Source organism: Pseudochaenichthys georgianus, chromosome 9, assembly GCF_902827115.2.
Source record: "Pseudochaenichthys georgianus chromosome 9, fPseGeo1.2, whole genome shotgun sequence".
Taxonomy (NCBI): domain Eukaryota; kingdom Metazoa; phylum Chordata; class Actinopteri; order Perciformes; family Channichthyidae; genus Pseudochaenichthys; species Pseudochaenichthys georgianus.
In genome coordinates, this window is record NC_047511.1 from 47,962,488 (window position 1) to 47,985,754 (window position 23,267).

The 23,267-nt window shown below is 41.1% G+C and overlaps 1 protein-coding gene across 2 annotated transcripts; it reads left to right on the forward strand.

The window, feature by feature from the left end:
• Nucleotides 1-2,858: 2,858 nt before the first annotated feature.
• On the forward strand, nt 2,859-17,470 carry LOC117452246 (zinc finger protein 70-like). 2 transcript variants are annotated; one of them, XM_071204452.1, is made up of 4 exons: nt 2,859-3,157; nt 7,015-7,114; nt 10,552-10,847; nt 15,479-17,470. In XM_071204452.1, the coding sequence occupies exons 1-4, from the start codon at nt 2,929-2,931 to the stop codon at nt 16,759-16,761; spliced, it is 1,908 nt and encodes a 635-aa protein (XP_071060553.1). In that variant the 5' UTR covers nt 2,859-2,928; the 3' UTR covers nt 16,762-17,470. The 2 variants fall into 2 exon arrangements, with proteins under 2 accessions (XP_071060553.1, XP_033946644.2); XM_034090753.2 differs by having other exon boundaries at nt 3,081-3,157; nt 7,020-7,114.
• Nucleotides 17,471-23,267: the final 5,797 nt, after the last annotated feature.

Here is a 23,267-nt window from a genome sequence, read left to right on the forward strand (position 1 = left end):
TCATCTCTACTGTATATACTGCGATGTGATCACTCGTTCGCTTTCCCACTTTGACCTTTAACTTAGGAACATAAAATGCACAACTAGTTTGACCATTTTCTGGATTTTTGGATCCATCAGTAAATATTTGTATAAAGTGCCCATATTGTTCACGTAGAACAGTGTTCACGTAAGCCTGCACATTTATTTTACTTTTCATTGAATGTAACCGTTTCAATAAGGATACATCTACTACAGGTTGAGGCAGCAACCATGGTGGAACAGCTGATAACAACACCTTCGGACTAATATTCCATTCTTTAACTTTGAATTCCTTACATAATTCCGAAACACAAACACTTTTTTTTTATTTTATTACTTTCCCAACTTGTTTTTCCAGTTTGTTTAGTAGGGTGAGTATCTTTATGGCCCTGTAGATTTGCCCAGTAATTAACGGTATTTCTCCAACCTCTACCCGAAGTGCCGACACTGGTGTAGATCTGACTGCCCCACAGCATATCCTTAGTGCTTGTGCCTGGACTCTAATTTGTGAAGAGAAGAGTATGCAGCTGAACCATTAGTCTGTATTCTATGACTGATCTAATTAAGGCTGTGTATATGTTCCTCAAAGCAGCTTTATCAGCCCCCCACTTAGTGCCTGCCAAGCACCTCATAACATTTAAAACCTTTTTACATGTATCTACTACTTTATCAATGAGAGTACTCCATGAGACTCTCTCGTCCAGCCATATTCCCAGAAATGTAAATGTCTTCACTTTCTTTAGTTCTTGTAACTTCTTCTTCTACCTCTACTTCTTCTACTTCTAATTCAATTGACCTGCCCGCGAAATATTGGACTAAAGAAACTCGGCTAGTAGTGTCAACTAAATCCATAGTATTACAACAAAAGTGCTTTAAACGAGGTAAATTACGAATTTATTTTCTCAATCGCTAAGTGTGGGATTGAATATAAAATTAGTTTAGATTAGATTTATTGTCCCCAGGGGGAAATTCATTTTACAGCACTGTGAAAACAATATGACATCAACAAAAAATAAGACAGACAACTACAGATAGCACCACACATGATGGTTACTTGTTATTATTTAGGGCTGCCTGTATGGATCAGGTTTTTGCCAAAGCGAGCCCTTATACTAGAATAATAATATGTTATGTATTATATCAACCGTATTGGTACAATGAGCGACATCTAGTGACGGATTGTGGAACATTAAATTCGTTTTTCTCATGGCAGTTAGACTCTAGAGACAAACTAGGGGACTTTATTTTAATTTTTGATCTGTGTCTGTCCATTTGGTGTAGTGTTTGATCCAATATTACATTTGGTTTATATATTAGTCACTTTCTTATGAAATGCCAGGTTGTAGGCCTTGATTTGAACATTCAATCCTGAAAATAAAAAATCAACCAGATTAATGTTTCTTTAATCCTGACTAGATGTAAGTAAATCTGTATAGGAAGATGAGTTAAGGGATAGAGGAGAACAGGTTATGCTATAATTACAGAGCCTGTCCATTTATAAATTGTGGAAATCAATGTTAGTCTGTTAACCAAAGTGCAGCCATCTAATAATGTACTATCTATTATTAAAGATCAGAGGAAAAGAACAGAATGAGAGGGGTCAATCCGGAATAAAAATAAAGAAGCAAAGAGACTGTAGAGCAGTGAGAAGGAAAAAAGCTTGGTGTGTCAATTCATTACATTGCCAGTATTTTTCGTTGTTGTGAAAAAGAAATCGCCCCCTCGGATTTTTGAACAGCCCCCTCAGTCATTTCATCCTGGAGCCGGGCCTGCATCACATGTACCTTAGCTTGATTTAAATGTATTAAACGTATAGTTAAGTGATATCAAAATATAAATAACTAATGTCATGCAAACATATTAATATTTGCTTGATTCCAGTGTTGAATTTAGCACAATTTGGGCCGAGGGCGACACCGTAGACCATGTGTCAGGATACACCACAGAGGTGTTGGCATTGAAATGGATAGAGGAGAAAGAAATACATAACAGTGTAATTGCATCTGACAGCTTTTCAGCATTATCGAGTATACGATCAGGCAGATCTTCATCTAGAATGGACATAATAAATGAAATATTTCTAATTTTATATAAAATGCAAAACAAAGGCATAGCAACTCGTTTCCTCTGGGTTCCTGCTCATGTTGGTGTGGAGGGTAATGAACAGGTGGAGATTCTGGCCAAACACACACTCAGAAGTATGAACATAGACATAGAAGTTCCACTCAGCAAAGCGGAGGTTCAAATATTCATTCAGAAATATGCACAAACAACATGGCAAGATCATTGGGACCTTAGTGATACAGGAAAACATCTTTATAAAATGCAAAGGTATGTGGGGGATGGAAGGAAGGTGGGGTTTGAAAGAAGGGAGGAAAATGTAATTTCTCGGATGAGAATAGGTCATACAGGTCTCAATCATACTTTAAGTATAATAGGAAAGCATCCAACCGGAAAGTGTATACACTGCAGCCAGCCAGAAACTGTTGAGCATGTTTTACTGCTCTGCAGGAAATATAGTACTCAGAGAAATGTGCTTTTCCAGACACTCAAGAAAGCAACATTCCATGACTTGTCGCTATCAGGGCTGTTAGGGAAAAAAATCAGGCAATATATATTGAGAGATTATTACGTTTCTAAGAGAAATTTATAAATTTAAAAATAATCTAGAGTTTTGGTTCTTTGTTTTGTTTGTTTTGGTTATTGTTTTCTGCATAGTCTCTTGTTCACACTCCAGTCCAGTTGGTGGCGGTAATGCACCTACAAGTTGGTTTGCCAACCGCCAATAAACACTAAAGAAGAAGAAGAAGGCCACACCGTACATCCGGTATCCGCCATTTTACGGGAGGTCTAAGCAGGCAGAGGGTTTAGCCGTGTTACTTACTTGTTAGATACAATAATTTGAAGATGGTGAAGTGGTGTAGTGCTGGGACTTGTAGAAATCATCATTCGATGATAGATAGTGATGGAAAATCCAAGTTTTCTTTCTTCAAGTTCCCCAGTCACGAAAAACAGCCAGGACGGAGGGCCCAGTGGGCGAGAGCTTGCGCTCGCGTCGATGCCATCACTCACAAGCCGTGGAAACCCAAGGACACCGTGCAATATGTGTACATCTGCTCGGCACACTTCATTTCTGGTAAGTTGAAGTTGTATTTCAGAACAACTACTATGTTTATGATTAATCTGATGTCCGCCCCTAGCCCGGACTGGACCAAACTACTGTTTACCTTCCTCTACAGCAGAATCATAGCATGGTAGCATAGCATCATGGTTGGTCTAGTCAGCCCCAACATTGTAGTTCCTATCTACCAATGACAATGTATATACTCTCTGCTGCTTGTCCATCTTTCACAGAGTAAACTGAGCCACACACCAGCTATGACAAGTCATTAATGTGTGAATGTGGAGCTAAAGCGATGTCCGGACATTAACCAGTTCAAGAGGAAATACAGAGAAATTATTTTCTCGAGGTACAGGGATAGGGAAGGTGTTTGACTATGTGTTTATTTGTGAGTATGTAGGTGTGCATATGTATGTGTACATATGTATGTGTATGTTAGTATATGTATATATCAATCAACAGGTAAAGCAGATCAATATGTCAGTGTATGTGTGTATATGTCAGGGTTGCCAACTCTCACGCATCTGGCGTGTGACACACGCTTTCACGCTCTCACGCTGCCCAAACTATTCTCACGCCAAAAAACAAGAATACCGAAGACTAGAAACGGTTTTGAAAACTTTTGTCAGGTAGGCTAGTGATCTTCTTCTCAATAGAACATCTTTGATAATGTCTTCTGGCCAATCAGAATCAAGATAACTGCGTGGTGTTGTTGCAGGAAGTCCCCACGGAGAATACTTTTGCTGTAGTACATCCAGGCCCGCCTTAACCTGCCATCAGGCCCTGGGGCTGATAGGTTTTGTAGTCCCCCTATTTAAACAACAAATGAAAGTCATTTATAGCCTCGGCAGGCTCTGTGATCGCACTTCTCCACTCTGCTCCACGCGCGCCTGGTCCTCTCCTCCAGATGCGTGATGTATCGGGCCTCCCTCATGTATTTGTCCGGTTGCTGTTGGCTCCCCTCCATGTAGCAAGTCCTCGTCGTCCTCTCCATCTCCTCCAACAGATAATGTCCCTCCTGTCTGTTTTTCCTCTCCCGCTACTCCATCGCTATCAGAACCAGACGGCCTACTTGGCTCCGAGGCCCCGCGGCCGGCACCGCTACTGCTCGGTACAGAACTCATCTGTCCTTCCTCCTCATCCCGGCCTACAGGTTTAAAATAACCTGGAAGCTTCAGCATTTTTTGTAATAGCTGCTTGTCTCGAAACTCCTTTTCCCTCAAGAATTTCCTTTCCCGAGCGCCACTCTCAAACTTTCTCTTCTCAAACTTTTTCTCCTAAACAACCTTCATCTGTCACTCAATCACTCGCAATTTGAATAAGTCACATGTGAAACATATTCTCATTCTGATGGCTGTTAAGTGGTGCCCACTGACTGTTTCGGAGTCATCTTGTTTGAGAAAAATATCTGGAATCCATCGATTTGATTGATTAGCGGAGCAAATGATGAAAATACTACGGAGGGAAGATATTTTCGTTTGGATTACTGATCTGGGGGAAGCTCGCGAGTGTGTGTGTTTGTGTATTTTTGCGTTTGTGTGTATTGTGTTGGAAAACACTCGAAACGAGAAACACAGGCTGTTGTTCTGCCTGCTGTGACGTCAAGTTACTCCGTTCTCCGCTTGTAATTATGCCGAAGCTTCAAAGTTGTATTTATCATCTGAATTTGCCGAAACAATTTTAATATTCTGAAAGCCAAGACTTTGTTTATTTGAAATCAGATGAAAACAAACTGTAACGGACCCTGCCGTGTTATCTATGATTACTAAACGCCTTACATTCTTAATGTCAGCCGGAGGGAGGGGGAGTGAGTGGCGAGTGAGAGCTGTCATCTTCCCTTTACAAGCTTCAAAAATGTATTTATCGTGTGATTTTGGAAATAAAAGTTTCATATTCTGAAAGCCAAGACTTTGTTTATTTAAATGTTTTTTAAAAACATCCGAAATATAAAAAAAAAAAAATTCAATAATTTTTTTTTTTTAAACTTTTGTATTGGCAAATGATAGGCCCCTGATCTCCGTAGGCCCCTGGGCTTCAGCCCAGGTCAGCCCGTGCATTAAGGCGGCCCTGAGTACATCTCTATACGTTGATACAACATTACGTGTTGATAGAAAGCAACACGTAATGAAATAAGACCCCACGGTTTGATGATTGATAGGTGTGTGCCGGGCTGTCTTTCATTTTGACACACAGAACAATGAGGGCTATCCACCCTTATCCACAATGTAAAGTAATGCACAGCCTCTTCCCTCTTCTCTCTGTGAGGAGCAGCAGGTTCAGCTTTCAGAACAAAGTAACAAAAAACTAAAATGGCATTCATTTTTTTTTAAATATGTCGTGTAGTAATAGATGTATTTATTTTTCTTCTCAAGAGAGAACCAGAATGTGTATTTTATGTTAGTATTTCAAAAAATCACCTGGGGGAGAATCCCCCCAGACCCCCTGCAGGGGTTGGGCTTTCAGCATGTCAACTCTTTCACCTGTGGGGACATTTCAGGATTGGCTCCAGGTCGCCCTTTTTATTTACTACAAGACAAATGTGCCTTTTTATTTCATACAGTTCAATTTGGATTGAGACGGGAAATAATCTAAACTTCACGCGTGGCGTTTCACTGTCAAGGGTTAGCCCTACCATAGATTACCCAACAAAAATACTCTCTCGCAACTACGCTTATTGCGCAAGCGTAGATCTAAGATCCAGTAGAAATGATAAAAAAGTAAAAGTCTGCTGCTTATTGTTCTACTAGGCCAAAATATCAATCAATCAATCAATGTTTATTTATATAGCCCAATATCACAAATGTTACATTTGTCTCAGTGGTCTTCACAGTGTAGAGTGTGTTAATTAATATGTTTGGCAGTTTGGAGTAAGTCTGTAGATTTGTTTGTGTGTGTGTTTCATGTATAGGCCTCTCATGATAATTAATTTGGTTGGATACATTTTCCCGGAAATTATTGCGATAAACAATAATATTGTCGGCACTGTTGTATGACCATTATAGACCCCTGACATAATGATAATATATAATAATAATTCAAGTACATCATTTCAAACGGCTAGTCACATCCTCATGGAAATGGCAATTTATCGAGTACATTTTTATTTATCGTACGATAAGTCAATTAATTGCTTATCAGGCACACAATAAAATAGTGGAAACAAACATGTGTTTGACTTTCATTAGTGAATGAAACTTTGTGCCCTTTATAGTCTGTGTCCAATTTTGTGTATTTGTATATATTGTATATGCTAAGGTCCCGCTGCTGGCACGATAGCAGTCATTGCGTGCGCATATGTGTAATTAAACCCATGATATCAAAATCTCACTCCAGTCAGGTACCCAAAGTTGGCAACCCTGGTATATGTGTGTGTATATGTATATATATATATATCAATCAACAGGTAAAGCAGATCAATAATGATAATGACAAGAATAATAATGATAATTATTGCAGATCATAGATTATAAATAAATCATTTAGGGACAAGGGGGTGAGATTAAATAAGTTATACTTCTTCTCACTCCTTTTCGAACACGAGACATGGCACTGTTGATGTTGCAAATGCATTGTTGTAAATGAAATTTTTTGTATTGTTTTAATTTCTCTTGCATGACTATGCACTACAACATTTGTTCTGATTTGTAAATTATTTATTCAACTTGTTCGAAATAAATGTATCAATCAATAAATTATAATACTTGAGTTAGCTGTCGGGGATACTAGGATCAGGGAATGTGTAGCACCTCATTGATGACATCAGGGAGGTGATATATCTGTATATAGCACCTCCCTGATGACACTGATCTTACTTTAGACTGGAGGAGGCACGCTGACATGCATGACTCCAAGTTCTCTGATCTGTTTTTCAGGGCAGCCTTCCAAGGAGCCCGGCCATCCAGATTACATCCCGACCAAATTTGGTACGCCTGGGAAACTACCAACAGCTGACGAGTGCCAGAAACTGAGAAGGTTTGCGAAAATTCATGTATATACTGATGATATGCCTGGCCTAAATCGAACACTGTAATACTGTTGTGATAGATGTGAAGTACAATTTTACAATAACATACCAGCTGTGGGTAGGTGTTAGTTATCACCCCTGGTAGGGCTGTGCAATTAATCGTATTTTAATATAAATGATATATATAAATCAGGGCTGTCAATTTAACGCGTTAACGCAATTTCTTTTTATCGCCACTAATTATTTTAACGCGATTAACGCATGTGTATTTTTTTTCCTCGGCCGCCCCGTAGTTTCAGAGCGCATCGACTTTAAAATACCATCTTCAAACTGATGCTGCTGACAGCCCTGCTCCTGCTGCCCGCTTGTGGCAGACCACACTTCCACGCTCACCGGCAGGCACCGACTGGCCATCAGGAGGACCGGGAGGGTGTGTGTATGTGTGGCCCGAGCGAGAGAGAGAGAGAGAGAGACCTTACATGCATTGTTGTTGTTAGCATCTGGTGCTAGCTAGCTGCGCTAACGGATATAAGGAGCTGTTTCAATGAAAACAGAGGAGCGCTCTATCCACACAACTGCGCCGAGCACTTGACTTTATGCAGGAAGCCAGACAGTGGGACATTGTACGAGAACTCAGCACGGATATATAGTGCGCAACATGATTGCAGCTCCCGTTCGAGCATATGCCTTGAGTTGCACTTAGCTCCAACGAACACACACACACACACACACACACACACACACACACACACACACCCCCCACACATCCTACACACACACACACACACCAGGGTTTCCATTAGCCGGTAATTACCGGTTTTTAGCTGGTAACATTTATTAAAAACCGGTAAATTGAAAACCTGCCGGTCACAATGTCTGGTAATAATTAGGGAGGCTCCGATCGATCGGCCGCCGGTCATTATCGGCCGATATTCACTCTTAATAGTTTGCTCGGTGCTCTCTATAAAGGCCGATCAGGAGAGCTGGATCTGATCGATATGGACATAAACGCGAGAGAAGTTTAACCGAACGCTAGAGAGAGATCAGATCAGCTGCTGAGTCTGACCGAGACACGCAGATCTGCATAATCACCCGAAGCCCCGCCCTCTGTTTAGCGAGCTGCAGGAGCTGCATTAGAAACTGACGGGCTGTCAGGAGAGAGAGAGAGGGGAAAAGAGAGGATCCGAGTCCCGTGTTATTATTCAAATGTAATGTTAACTTTTAAATAATGTACGTTATCTACTACAAGTAGTTTGTTTGAATGTAATAATTTTGTTGTTTGTGGAATAATTTATTGAAAAATGAATCTGAATTTTTCGATCTATTACGATTATAAACTGAAGCAATATAAAAATGAGCCCCGTGAACTGAGTTTTAAACTGAAGCATATCTGCTCATAGTCCGGTAATTACCTGCTAACGGAAACTCTGCTACACAACTCTTATTATTATTATTGAAATATGACCGGTAAGTTTCAAATTTGTCCGGTAAAATAAATTCTGACCGGACATTTGACCGGCGAGAAAAAATCCTAGCGGAAACCCTGACACACACAAACAATTTGTATTGTATTATTGTATGAGAGAGGTTCCAGGTTGAATTGAGGCGAATATTTGTAATGTTCAGAGGTTGTTGTTTAATATTCATGAGGATATTTGTCATTGTTCAAATGATAATAAACATTAGCATAAAGCATATTTATCCGCTCATATGTTGATAAGAGTATTAAAAACTTAAAAATATTCCTCTAAGGTACATTTAGAACAGATACAAAATGTGCGATTAACTATTTTAATCGACTGACAGCCCTAATATAAATGTATCATTTAATTTATGTTTGTATTGGTTTTATAAGTTCAGGGTAAACAACAGTTACAAAGATACTGTTCAAATTATTATTTGTATTTGTTTTAAAGTTCAATAAATGGATTTTTTCAAGTCAATGTATAATCGTATTTAATAATCGTGATATCAGTTATTGACCCAAATAATCGTGATTATGATTTTTGCCATAATCGCACAGCCCTAACTAGGGATGTAACGATAAAAAAAACTCACTGTATGATAATATCGCGATAACAAACACGGTACGGTATTTAACGCGATATAGAATATACATTTTTTCTTTTTAATAAACATTTTTTTTACTTGGAAAATGTGTCTTTATTACATAATAAATCTGATTTGTACAGCATGTTAGTAGGATAGCAGTATTTTAAAGTGTCAAAAACAAAGTGACAGTAACAGACTGGAACAAGAAAACCAGTGTTTTTGTACCTATAGTACTACCAAACAAAGTAGGCATTTTCTTTGTGCCACTGCATCTCACAAATAAACAAGGACATTTAATAATCAGACCCTGCAATAAAAAAAATCAAATTTCACTTTAGTTTTTCAAGTAACTCAACTCAAACTCACTAAGTCACTCACTCAGCATCATCAGACAGGTTTTTAGGAATATCAGAATGTCCACATTTCCAGGTATTTATAAGCTGGGGTGGGTATTTACAATATCCCCTGCTCTGGAAAAAACTCTCGCTTGGTACTGATGTTGCTGGGACAGCAGTGGTCGCGTTAACCGAATATTTTATTGAACAATGACGGAAAAATCTGAAAGCAGTCTGTCATTTTGTCAGATTAGAACAAACTCGGAACAGCGCCAACGTTTCCCCGCAGCGAGGCTCTGGTGTTATGCCGTGGTATGCATGCCCTCCAAAAGGAAATGATATAGTTTCCAAACCGTACTTTGTGTACAGATAAATACATGTCTGGGAGGTTTTGCTTTACGCTGTGCGCGCTCCCGCGAGGTGCATGCACACACGGCATAACACCGCCCCCCCCATTGACAGTTCACGAGCGTGCTCTCTCTCTCTGTTCAGACCCGACGGGTAATAAGGGATTATGACAGATATTTTACGATCCTGTCTGTCAAAATGACGGACAGCGAAAAAGTCTAACGCCACCTCAGTAGGACGGAGAGATATGCTTTGGCCATGGGTTACAGCAGTGGGTCAAACTGTGCATTGTCTCTCCACCACTTCAAGAACAATACAGTTGTTGCCAAGAAGGTGAGGCTTATTGACAGAGACATAAATATACTGTTGGTACTTGTCAGTGTCTCTAGGTGTGTACATGTAGCCCTGTAAATACCATGTCCTTTTGTGTTCTGTTGTTTTATGTTCATGTTGTAACCTACTTGCTGCCATGTTGGACAGGTCTCTCTTGAAAAAGAGATCGATGATCTCAATGGGACCGTCTGATTCAATAAAGGATTAAATAAAAGAAAAGTGTTTTTAAAAAATAATATTGAAATTTTTTTTTTTTAAATCGCGGTAGATTTTGTCAGTCTCATGACGGTATTGGGACATTTATTTACCGCGATATTTGGTATATCGTTACATCCCTAGCCCTAACCCCTGGTATATGTAATGTTTGTGTGTATTAGGTTCTGGAATGCTATGTCTCGTCATGGCAAGAAGATGCTTGGCAAAGAAAATGGGCCCTCAACAAAGAAGTGCAGAGTGGCCTCCGAACCTCCACAGCATCAACCTACTCCTGATTCGCCTCAACCGTCGACCAGTTCAGTGTCTCCACCTTCCGTGTCTCAACAGATGCTCTTTGATGAGATCTCTGCACTCAGGGCGGAAAGAGATGCTGCTCTTGCTGAGAGGGACCATGCTAGGGCCACCCTCAACTCTCTCCGGCTGTCTTCGAACACTGTTGCTGACAACAATGAGAAGTGTCAGTATTACCGGACTAACTTGGCCCATTTTTCTATCCACTTTTCAACTCTTGCTAGTTTCGATGACATGCAAAGGTACCCCATCCATCCCCTACATTGATCAGTTTTTTTATATGATAGTTAAGTTGAACCATGGCATGAAGTTTGATTATTTGGCAGACCAGGTAGGCATCCCTCAGAGCACGCTCATAGATCATTTTTGGAAGTGGATGGATGTAGCCTTTGTGAAACTGAAGCGTGTTGTTAGTTGGCCAGAGAGGGAGCGCATCTTTTCTAATATGCCACCTGCATTCAAGGCTCTGTACCTAGACTGACTCGTATCATAGATTGTTTTGAAGTGTTCATTGAATCTCCAGAGAACCTTAAAGCTCGTGCCCAAGTCTGGTCAAATTATAAGCGTCACACCACTATGACGTTTCTTATTGGATGTAACCCACTTGGTGCCATTTGTTTTCTGTCTGATGCCTGGGGTGGGAGGGTGAGCGATGTGGAAATAGTACATCAAAGCGGATTCTTGACTAAATGTGACCATCACCCGGGTGACCAAGTTCTAGCGGATAGGGGGTTTATGATGAAGGAAGAGTTTGCGGGTATTGCTGGTGTAGAGCTGCTCACACCAGTATTCACTAAAGGGCAGAGTCAATTACCAGCCAAAGACCTTGAATCCTCTAGGAAATTGTCATCGGTTAGAATTAATATTGAGCGTGTGATTGGCCTAATGAAAAACCGTTTTGTTATTTTGCAAGGCACTTTGCCGATTCAAAATATTAAATCTCTGAAGGACGAGGCAGATCAGGTAGACAAATCAAGTGCAGATAAGATAGTTGGGGTATGTGCAATTTTGACTAACCTTGGGGGTGGGATTGTATACAAGGAATGCATTTGTCGGTGTGGTTGCTAGTTCACATGCTTACATTTAGAGTTGACCATGTTATATTTTGTATTAGGGCTGTGCGACTATGGCGAAAATCATAATCACGATTATTTGGGTCAATAATTGATATCACGATTATTAAATACGATTATTCATTGACTTTGAAAAGATCCTTTAAAACAAATAATAATTTGAACAGTATATTTTTAACTGTTGATTACCCTGAACGTATAATTTTCTGATTCTGACTAGACAGACAGCTTAATGTTACCTATGTTAAGAAAAAAGTACTAAGTTATGATATAATAAAATATAATAAAAAAGGTGAGAAGTAAGAAAAAATACTTTCCAAAATAAAAATCCTGTAACAGTCTTGGTGTTGCTAAGCTTCCCGTACTGAATATCATAGTCTATTGCAGGGGTGGCCAACCAGTCAGAGGTTAAGAGCCACATTTGTTCTCTGTTACTGCAAAGAGCCACATCAAACACAGTCACTGATACCGCTTATTTCAGTTTTTTGTTTTCTGGAGACAAGATTTCAACCACGTCACTGATGCATTTTTGTGGCATTGGGATATATATTTTTTAAATCCTCTGGAGCAGAGAGAGGAGCTGTGGATTATTGTTGTTGATTAATGCATCAGTGTTTCTTCGGGTCAAAAACACTAAACTCACAACTTAAAATGAAAGCGTTTAGTTTATTTAATAAAAGAGCACATGTTCAATGTGAAAAGTGACAGTAGTCATAATTTATTTGCAATTTAGTGCTACATATATATTTTAAAAAATAAAATAATATATATATATTTGAACACCTTGAATTTCAGGGGGGGCGCGGGGCTCCGTTGGCGGGGCGCAGCGCCCCTCCAAGACAATGGTAGGGAAAACACTGGATAGTGTTTAATCAACGATAGGTCCCCCCCCCTCAAAGGTGATTGGTGCACTGCATCGCAGGTATTATTGTGATTGGCTCTTGGGCCACATCAAAATTAGACGCGCTGTCATCCTCTCATACTGACACCTGACACCACACATACACACGTAGGGAGAGCCGGGACGAAAGTAACACGGGACGAAAGTAACGGAGCGATTTTATCCGAGCCCAAACAACTTTGACCGGCCAAATTACGTCAGAATTATCAGCATTCAATACTTAACAGACCTACTAAATATCAGGTTTAACTGTCAGGAGTAGTGTTGTCACGAACGATACCAACATTTTGGTTTCGATACCAAGTCAAGAATTGCGATTCCGATTATTTTTCGATACTTTTCTTAAAAAGAGGGAAACAGTCTTAAATGTAATTATTGTGCTTTATTTCACACCATAACCATAACCATAACACAAACTTTTAAACAATGAGAACAATAAATAAAATAAATGACAAGAATTCGTATTAAATCAAATTAATACATTTCTTACAGACAGGCCTCGTGGTGTCCGTAGGCTTGCCCTCACTGTCAGAGATATAGCTAAAATACTTCCAAATTTCGCTTCTGGCGTCTTTTTTGTCAACAAGCCGAGGCGCAGCGGCAGTTGCACTCCCACTTGCAGCCATGCTTCTCGTTTTCTCACATGCTCTGGCAGCTAGCGCGTGTACGAGAGAGGGGAGGCACATAGAGCGTGCTTGAGAGGGGCGGGACTGCAGGCACGGTTGCAGTGCAGGGAGTGGAAGCAGAGCGCTGAACACACACGGCTCTTATTAAAACGGCGCTTTCTCACCGGAGTACTTTCCCCCGTCATTCTTAAAGTACCGATACGAATGAAACAGAGGAATCGTAACGTTTTTAACGGCAGAGTATCGCGGTATACCTTTCAAGTATCGGTACACCGTGCAACACTAGTCAGGAGTCAGTGTCTCTCCCCCAAACTCACACATATAAAATTCGATATGAACTGAAGAGCCGCATGAAACTAGGCAAAGAGCCGCATGCGGCTCGAGAGCCGCGGGTTGGCCACCCCTGGTCTATTGCCTTAATCAATATCTAGTCAACTCTAAAATACCACATATATGCAATGGCATGATAATATTATTGTGACAAGTGGGGTATTCACCTGGTGTTTCCAGAAGATAGACGTAGATGCTGCCAAAATCGACCAAAGGCCACTTTCGAGGGTCGTTTTTCCATACATCTGCAGGCAGTCTGTAAGGGCAATCCGACAACCCACACAGCTCTAGTTTACGATGGTAACGACCTAGAGCACACCCCTCAAGTCCAGAGATGTAATCCGAAGACATGCAGCGATTTCTTCAGTCGTTAATCCCAAATACAATTCCTTGTTTACATTGCAGCTACGCCAGAAGAAAAAACAACCCTTTTTCATTTTTAACTGGAAGTGGAAAGGGGCTGGGCTCAGGCTTGGAATTTCGTCATTTTAGGGGCAAGGCCATTTGGCCTTCCCGTTCACATTTTTTTTCAAGGGCACAATGGCCACATGACAGGGCACAAAGGCCGTTTGGTTAAATTACGCTGGTTTTACTGGTTGTACTTTTAAAATGTATTCAGTTGCAGAATACAGAATACATGCTCTAAAATGTCATTTGTGACATATTCCGTTACATTACTCCATCTAATTACCGTATTCTAAATACTTGGATTACATCAGTGCTGTTTTACATTTGATCAAGTGTGAATCAAGCTGCTATTTCAGAGTTTGAATCACCCACATGATGCCAGCAAAAACCCACAACTTAACTATGGGATAAACTGAAACATTATGCATCATCTCACAGAAATGTCAGAATTTTAGTTCAAAAAGCCCAGAAAATCATATGAGAAGGATTCCAAAAGTAACCCCTACAATTCCTTCAAAGAGAGACGTATCCTCCTAACTAGTGATGATAGCTCACCAGCTATCGCTAGTCAATCAACATGACGGAAAAGTGTAGCACTAACGTCAACGCCAGTCGTTTTACAAATGGCTGAATGAATAGCAATAGTGTTTCTTAAACGTATACGTTAAGTTCAGCCATAAACCACATAAGTCAGTCATGTATTATATCAAAACCGCTTGGCAAGAAAAATACTAGATTCAAAGGTGACAGCTATCTGCTAGCTTGTAGAAGCAACACTAGATGTAGACCCCTTGAAGGGAAGACGTTAGGGCTATCCAAACTAGCTAGCTAGCTATCGCTAGTTTTCATGACAAAATGAACTAACGAGTCGACTTTAAATAGGCTAATACAATGGTAATTACCTATCAATAGTACTTTCTATAAACACGTAAATGTTCATTCCTTTAAAATACTACCACATCATATCAAAACAGCTTGGTCCGATTGCTTACCTGTGCTTCTCTTGCTCCCGCGGCTGAGGAGGAGGCTGTCGGGCACCTACAGGCATGTCTGACTGCGCGCACTAATATGACTTCACTCGCGTTGTTTACACGGCATGTCTGACGGAACAATCACAGCAGAGCAATCGCTCTGATCCACAGGCACGGGACTACTACTGTGCGCACTAGTCTTAACTTCACTGGCGTTATTTACACTGGAATTTTTGACAGGGGCACAAAGGCCACTTTGGCCGTGAATTGCATTTTTTTTCACAGGGCACAGGAAATTCCCACCCTGGCTGGGCTACATGAGGTGACTTGAGCCAACAGAAATACACAATAGGTGTGACTAAGAAAGATAATGTGAACATATAAAAACAAAGGCATTAATTAGGGCTGCAAAATGTCTCCCATTGTAATGGTGATGATATTTTTAAATGCTAGCAGTTTGTTCTGACTCTGTTTCCTGTTTCCTGCAGATGTCCAGCAGCTGGTGGTGGTTAAAGAAGAGCTTCTCCCTGACCAGCAGGAGTGGAGCTCCAGTCTGGACCAGGAGGACCCAGAGCCCCCCCCACACATTAAGCAGGAACAGGAGGAACTCAGGATCAGTACGGAGGGAGAGCAGCTTCAAGGGCTGGAGGAGGCTGATATCATTGAGTTCATCTTCACTCCTGTCCCTGTGAAGAGTGAAGATGATGAAGAGAAACCTCAGTCCTCTCTGCCTCATCAAAGACAAACTGAACACCTGGAAACAGAAGCTGATGGAGATGACTGTGGAGGACCAGAACCAGCCAGGAACTCAGATCCAGAGAGCAGTTTACAACCTGAGACGGAGGACCACACTGGAGACTCTTCTGAAACTGACACTGGAGACTCTTCTGAACCTGACACTAAAGACAGTGCCGATTGGAAGGAGACCAGAGAACCTGCCTCAGGCTCAAACTCATTAGAAATTAGACATGAATCTGTCAGTGATCCACGACGTAGTGCTGAAAATAAACCATTCAGCTGCTCAGTTTGTGAGAAAGCTTTTTCACAGAGAGGACATTTAAAGACACACGAGAGAATCCACACAGGAGAGAAACCATTCAGCTGTACAGTCTGTAAGAAAGCTTTTGCACGGAGTGGAAGTTTAAAGAAACACATGAGAGTCCACACAAGAGAGAAACCATTCAGCTGCTCAGTTTGTGAGAAAGCTTTTTCACAGAGAGGACATTTAAAGGAACACATGAGAATTCATACAGGAGAGAAACCATTCAGCTGTACAGTCTGTAAGAAAGCTTTTTTACATAGTGGAAGTTTAAAGAAACACATGAGAGTCCACACAAGAGAGAAACCATTCATCTGCTCAGTCTGTAAGAAAGCTTTTGCACGGAGTGAAAGTTTAAAGACACACATGAGAGTCCACACAGGAGAGAAACCATTCAGCTGTACAGTCTGTAAGAAAGCTTTTTCACATAGTGAAAGTTTAAAGAAACACATGAGAGTCCACACAGGAGAGAAATCATTCAGCTGCTCAGTCTGTAAGAAAGCTTTTTCACAGAGTGGAAGTTTAAAGTCACACATGAGAGTTCACACAGGAGAGAAACCATTCAGCTGTACAGTCTGTAAGAAAGCTTTTTCACATAGTGAAAGTTTAAAGAAACACATGAGAGTCCACACAGGAGAGAAACCATTCAGCTGCTCAGTCTGTAAGAAAGCTTTTTCACATAGTGAAAGTTTAAAGAAACACATGAGAGTCCACACAGGAGAGGAAAAATAGAGCTGCAATGTTTGTGACAAAAGATTAAAATGGTATAATCGTTTCAAAAGACACAAGTGCGTTGGTCTTCAGCTGCTTCTGTAACTGTAAGGGAATACTTTTGTCTATTTTGTGTCCTGATGACCTAATGCCACTACATGTAATACGTTACTCCTTAAGCCTGATTTCACCCACCTGCAAGCGATTCACTAATAATCACAAATGTTCATTTTTTTGACCCCTTGATTAGGCTATTTCTCGTTTAATAATTGTTACATCTCCTCAGGACCAAGTTCCCGTGTCCTGCCTTTCACCTGCTGATCACCCACTGCTCATTTAAGGTGGACTCACCTTTGCAAGGGACCAGCTAGTCTTAGTGTCTTAATGCAAACGTTTTGTAAAGTGATGCTGGACCAACAACGTGCTGTTGGGTTGTGTGCTCTCTGCAGGACGGTGTCTGTACTCAAAGATTGTTTATGAAATGAGGGCTTCACTCTGTCTTTGTTGTCTAACCAACGCCAACAGAGCGATACCTCTTCTTTTCAGCAGATGGCATTAAACTGGGTTTTCTTCGGAAGTTTTTCCTTGTACGATGTGAGGGTCTAAGGACAGAGGGTGTCGTATTGTCATACTGATATTCTGTACACACTGTGAAGACCACTGAGACAAATGTAACATTTGTGATATTGGGCTATATAAATAAACATTGATTGAGTGGGGCAAAAAAGTATTTAGTCAGCCACCAAGTGTTTCTGGTGTCCTTTGACAGCTCTTTGGTCTTGGCCATAGTGGAGTTTGGAGTGTGACTGTTTGAGGTTGTGGACAGGTGTCTTTTATACTGATAACGAGTTCAAACAGGTGCCATTAATACAGTTAACAAGTGGAGGACAGAGGAGGCTCTTAAAGAAGAAGTTACAGGTCTGTGAGAGCCAGACATCTTGTTTGTTTGTAGGTGACCAAATACTTATTTTACCGAGGAATTTACCAATTAATTCATTAAAAATCCTACAATGTGATTTCCTGGATTCTTTCCCCCCATTCTGTCTCTCATAGTTGAAGTGTACTTAGGATGAAGATTACAGGCCTCTCATCTTTTTCTAATCGCACATCTTTTTCTAATCGCACGGTCATGAGTCATTATGGGGAAAAGAACACCCAGTCAGAGAGCATCAGGTAGGAAACAAAGATTTGTTTGACTAACCATAAGGGGTTAAATAATAATTAATATTCACATTACAAGAGCCACCTATTTAGCATAAGTTAGTTTGATAACTAACATTTTCTAGCTAGCTTGTTAAATGGGTAGCTAAGATAAGCAAGCTAACTAGGTAGATAGACAGCTAACGTTCACTGGATAACTTGTTAAATGGGTAGCTATGATAAGTGAGCTATCTAGGTAGATAGCTAAAGTTCACTAGATAACTTGTTAAATGGGTAGCTATGATAAGCTAGCTAACTAGGTAGATAGATAGCTAAAATTCACTGGATAACTTGTTTAATGGGTAGCTATGATAAGCTAGCTAACTAGGTAGATAGCTAACGTTCACTGGATAACTTGTTAAATGGGTAGCTATGATAAGCTAGCTAACTAGGTAGATAGCTAACGTGCACTGGATAACTTGTTAAATGGGTAGATATGATAAGCTAGCTAACTAGGTAGATAGATAACTAACGTTCACTGGATAACTTGTTAAATGAGTAGCCAAGATAAGCTAGCTAACTAGGTAGATAGATAGCTAACGTTCACTGGATAACTTGTTAAATTGGTAGCTCAGATAAGCTAGCTAACGTTCACTAGCTTATTGGCACACTGACAGGCTAATTTCTGTTTGGTTTATTATATTTATTCAATTATATTACTGATAGTGCTATAGTCTTATTTCTGCTGTCCTGTTTAGGCCAGAAATGTCACTTTTTACAAAAAATGGTCCATGAGGTTTAAGCCGTGAAACCAAAACAATGAATGAAGTGTCTTTTAGACACTTAAAGGGGGATTGCTTTTTTTATTGAAAGTTTAGATGTTTCATGTATGTCGTACGACCCAGTGAATCAAAACCAATGCAGCATTGTATTTCCACATTGTTCGAGTACTAGATCAATTTATATGAACTTTTTAAACCAAGAGCACTTCACCTTTAGCCTGTTTCTGTGCAGATATAACAGAACACTCAACTCTTCCCCACTTGGGATCTTTTACTTTACTAACTTGAAAAAAGGTATGCAGAGAACCTCGGGACATCACCTGTGTTCTCACTTCTAAATCCTAAAATCCTTCACTGACATATGTTTTCCTCCCCGATGAATTTCACCGGTGACATTTTGACAGGCGAGCTCCAACACTTTGTGGCAGAGTGGGATCCAGGGTGTTATTCCCTGGCGCTCCCTGTGGAATACTAAACCAACGCCCCCATGGCAGCTTGACAAATCACCTATCAATACCCTCCCTTGTAAATTGCAGGATGAGTTTAAACATGGCGGCGAGAGGGAGGTTACCGCCCTGGAGCTCAGACGCCCCCCCGCTGTGAGCGGCGTGATGCATCCTGGAGAGAAACTGATTCACGGGACGCTTGTATCGATCCGTGACCTGCAGGCGTGTGCACAGGAATATCAAAATAACAAACAGGGACACCAGAAGAGCCACTCTGATTTCTAAAATACTGTATACGCTGATAGAGAGCGGCAGGAATGTTCCAAGACACTGTGTAAAGTCAAGCGCACAAAGAAATACAATGATATGAATAACATGACCCAGTGACTCGTAACCAATGCAGCATTTCCACATTATTCGAGTAGGACTAGCTCTTATTTATTGGATCTTTGTCCACCTTATTCTATTTTATATAAATAGCAGAGGAACACAGGGGGGTCCAAACTCATTGTTTTAGGGGTCCTTGTTAGCCCCCTACAGAACCGCCATGATTTCAATCAACTATGCAAAATCTATTGTTCATGTCTCTCCTACATCAACATGTGTCCCCTCTTCTTCATGTCTCTCCTACATCAACATGTGTCCCCTCTTCTTCATGTCTCTTCTACATAAACAAGTGTCCCCTCTCCTTCATGTCTCTACTACATCAACATGTGTCTCCTCTTCCTCATGTCTCTTCTACATCAACATGTGTCCCCTCTTCTTCTTGTCTCTTCTACATCAACATGTGTCCCCTCTTCTTCACGTCTCTTCTCCAACAACATGTGTCCCCTCTTCTTCATGTCTCTTCTACATCAACATGTGTCCCCTCTTCTTCATGTCTCTTCTGCATCAACATGTGTCCCCTCTTCTTCATGTCTCTTCTACATCACCATGTGTCCCCTCTTCTTCATGTCTCTTCTACATAAACAAGTGTCCCCTCTCCTTCATGTCTCTACTACATCAACATGTGTCTCCTCTTCCTCATGTCTCTTCTACATCAACATGTGTTCCCTCTTCTTCTTGTCTCTTCTACATCAACATGTGTCCCCTCTTCTTCACGTCTCTTCTCCAACAACATGTGTCCCCTCTTCTTCATGTCTCTTCTACATCAACATGTGTCCCCTCTTCTTCATGTCTCTTCTGCATCAACATGTGTCCCCTCTTCTTCATGTCTCTTCTACATCACCATGTGTCCCCTCTTCTTCATGTCTCTTCTACATCACCATGTGTCCCCTCTTCTTCATGTCTCTTCTACATCAACATGTGTCCCCTCTTCTACATCAACATGTGTCCCCTCTCCTTCATGTCTCTTCTACATCAACATGTGTCCCCTCTTCTTCATGTCTCTTCTACATCAACATGTGTCCCCTCTTCTTTATGTCTCTTCTACATCAACATGTGTCCCCTCTCCTTCATGTCTCTTCTACATCAACATGTGTCCCCTCTTCTCCATGTCTCTTCTACATCAATATGAGTAGTTATAACCATACTGTTTCAATGACATTAGTATGCATAGAAAGTGACAGGTGGACACGCCCCCAATTATGCAAATTAGCTAAGTATGTCTCCCATTGGCCAATGAGCTAAGTCCCGCCTCCCATTGTCCCGCCTCCCATTCTTTGATGTGTGTGTTATCAGATTGGAGTGAAAGCCCCCCCGGCGTAGTTCTTTGATGTACTGTATAAGTGCTCTCTTTAAAGTTAAGGTATTTGACCCTTGCCCCTGAGAGTTGAGTAATTAGCCTTGTAATCAGATAGGATTGAAATGCCCCAGGCAGTCCCTTTGTTGTATAGTTATTTGATGTATTGATTAAGACAGTCTCTATGAAGTTAAGGTATTTGACCCTTGCCCCTGAGAGTTGAATAATTAGCCTTGCAATCAGATATGAGTGAAAAGCCCCAGGCAGTCCCTTTTGTTGTCTCGTTCTTTGATGTATTGATTAAGCCAGTCTCTTTAAAGTTATTTGACCCCTGCCCCTCAGAGTTGTATAATTAGCCTTCTGATGTATGCCCTTTGATGTTAATCTCTGTATAAGTGCCTACCCTCCCAGCCTCCCTCCTTTGCCCCACCCCTCCTGAGGCTATGAGCCAGCAGAGGAGTGTATAGAGATATGCTCCTAAAAAAAGAAGAAAAAAAAGACAAACAATTCAGCTTACCAAGTCACCTTTTTCAAAAAAGAAAAATGGCCGAGAGACGTCTCGATGAGGTTTAATCATCGAGAGGCCTGTGTAACAACTTACCACCATCCGTCTGAAGCGCCAGTCAAGAATTGAATGCAGTATCTGGGCCGGGTTCAGAGTACAGCCAAAAGATCTGTGCACAAACTTATCTCGCGCCCTCTTTTTGGTCATGGACGGGTTCGTGGGGGTTGGAGGAGGGGCTCTGTGAGGAAGTGGCAGATTTCCCCCCCCCCCCGTTGTGTACTTTCAAATTCTAGCTCACTCGAGATGGTTTCTCCAAAATGACAGGTTTGCATCCATTAAAGTGTAACTAAAAGTATCTTAGTAACACAAGAAAAGAGAATAAAGCATTGATGTCAACAAAACTGGATTGCGCCAATGAAGTAATAAATAAATAATTTCAAAAAAGTGCTTTTAAAGAAAATGTATTAAGATAAACTATTCTATTTTCAGAAATGTTTTAAGGTTTTGCATACATAAAAAGTGTATCTTACAGTTCCTTTGTGAGAGAATTACACACAAATCTGCAGAGTGTCACTAAAAAGTTTTACACAGTGACTGACATTCTGTATGGGGGTTCACACCTGAGCTGCTGCAGGGGGAGGGCGTTGAAAAGGGGGTGAGTATGTTTGGCTCTCGGGGGATGGTGTGTTAAGAGTCAGATTCTTAACAAAATCTTTACACATAAATCTGTTGAGTGTCTGTAAAAAGTCTTAAAATCAAAAAACTTGCCTTTTTAGAGTCAGAATCCTAAGCATAAGAAGACAAGGCAATTGTACATTGCCTTGTCTTCTTATGCTGCTGTACAATACAAATTCAAACACTAGAAATAATCAAGAAAGTACAAAATATACATGTTGAAAACTAACGCTGTAGGTAAGCCGTGTTTGTGAGAGCAGTGCATTCATCGGTGTTCGTTTTAATGCTGCCAGTTTGTTGCCTGTGTGTTGATGGGACTTCTCATGCTCCCTAAATGTTTCCCTGCCTTCTGCCAGTTGTTAAACCGTGCTTTCACAAAATCCCATCCCTGTTCTGCACTGATGAGCTTCTTTTCTATAGCAGAGCAACAGAAGAAGCACACCGCATTATAACTTTCTCTTATAGTGAAGCTTTTTAGAGACTGTTTACACTAAAATGCTGACTCAAACATAGTAACTCAAAATAAAATGTTTGTATTGATTTGTTTAGTGAACTTTTTGGTGTTGCAGTTACAACTCTCCGCCAACAGATGGGGGTGCTGCAGCCCCCTCAGCACCCCCCCTTCCCGCGTCCGTGACATACACACACTCTTAACACTCACTTTTTGCTTTGTGTACACATCCACATAAAGTTACATGCACAGGTGGGAAGAAGTGGAGTACAAATACTTTGTTACTGTACTTAAGTACATTTTTCTGGTATCAGTACTTTACTCCACTACTTATTTTTCTGACGAATTTTTACTTTGACTTCTTACATCCATCCATCCATCTTCTCCCGCTTATCCGTGGTTGGGTCGCGGGGGTAGCAGTTCCAGCAGAGAGCCCCAAACTTTCTTTTCCCTGGCGACATCAACCAGCTCTGACTGGGGGGTCCCAAGGCGCTCCCAGGCCAGCGAAGAGATATAATCCCTCCACCTGGTCCTAGGTCTACCCCTTGGTCTCTTCCCAGCTGGACGTGCCTGGAACACCTCCCTAGGGAGGCGCCCAGGTGGCATCCTAACTAGGTGCCCGAACCACCTCAACTGGCTTCTTTCGACGCGAAGGAGGAGCGGCTCAACTCCGAGTCCCTCCCTGATGACCGAACTTCTCACCTTATCCCTAAGGGAGACGCCAGCCACCCGGCGGAGGAAACCCATCTCGGCCGCTTGTATCCGCGATCTCGTTCTTTCGGTCATGACCCATCCTTCATGACCATAGGTGAGGGTAGGAACAAAAATGGCCCAGTAGACAGAGAGC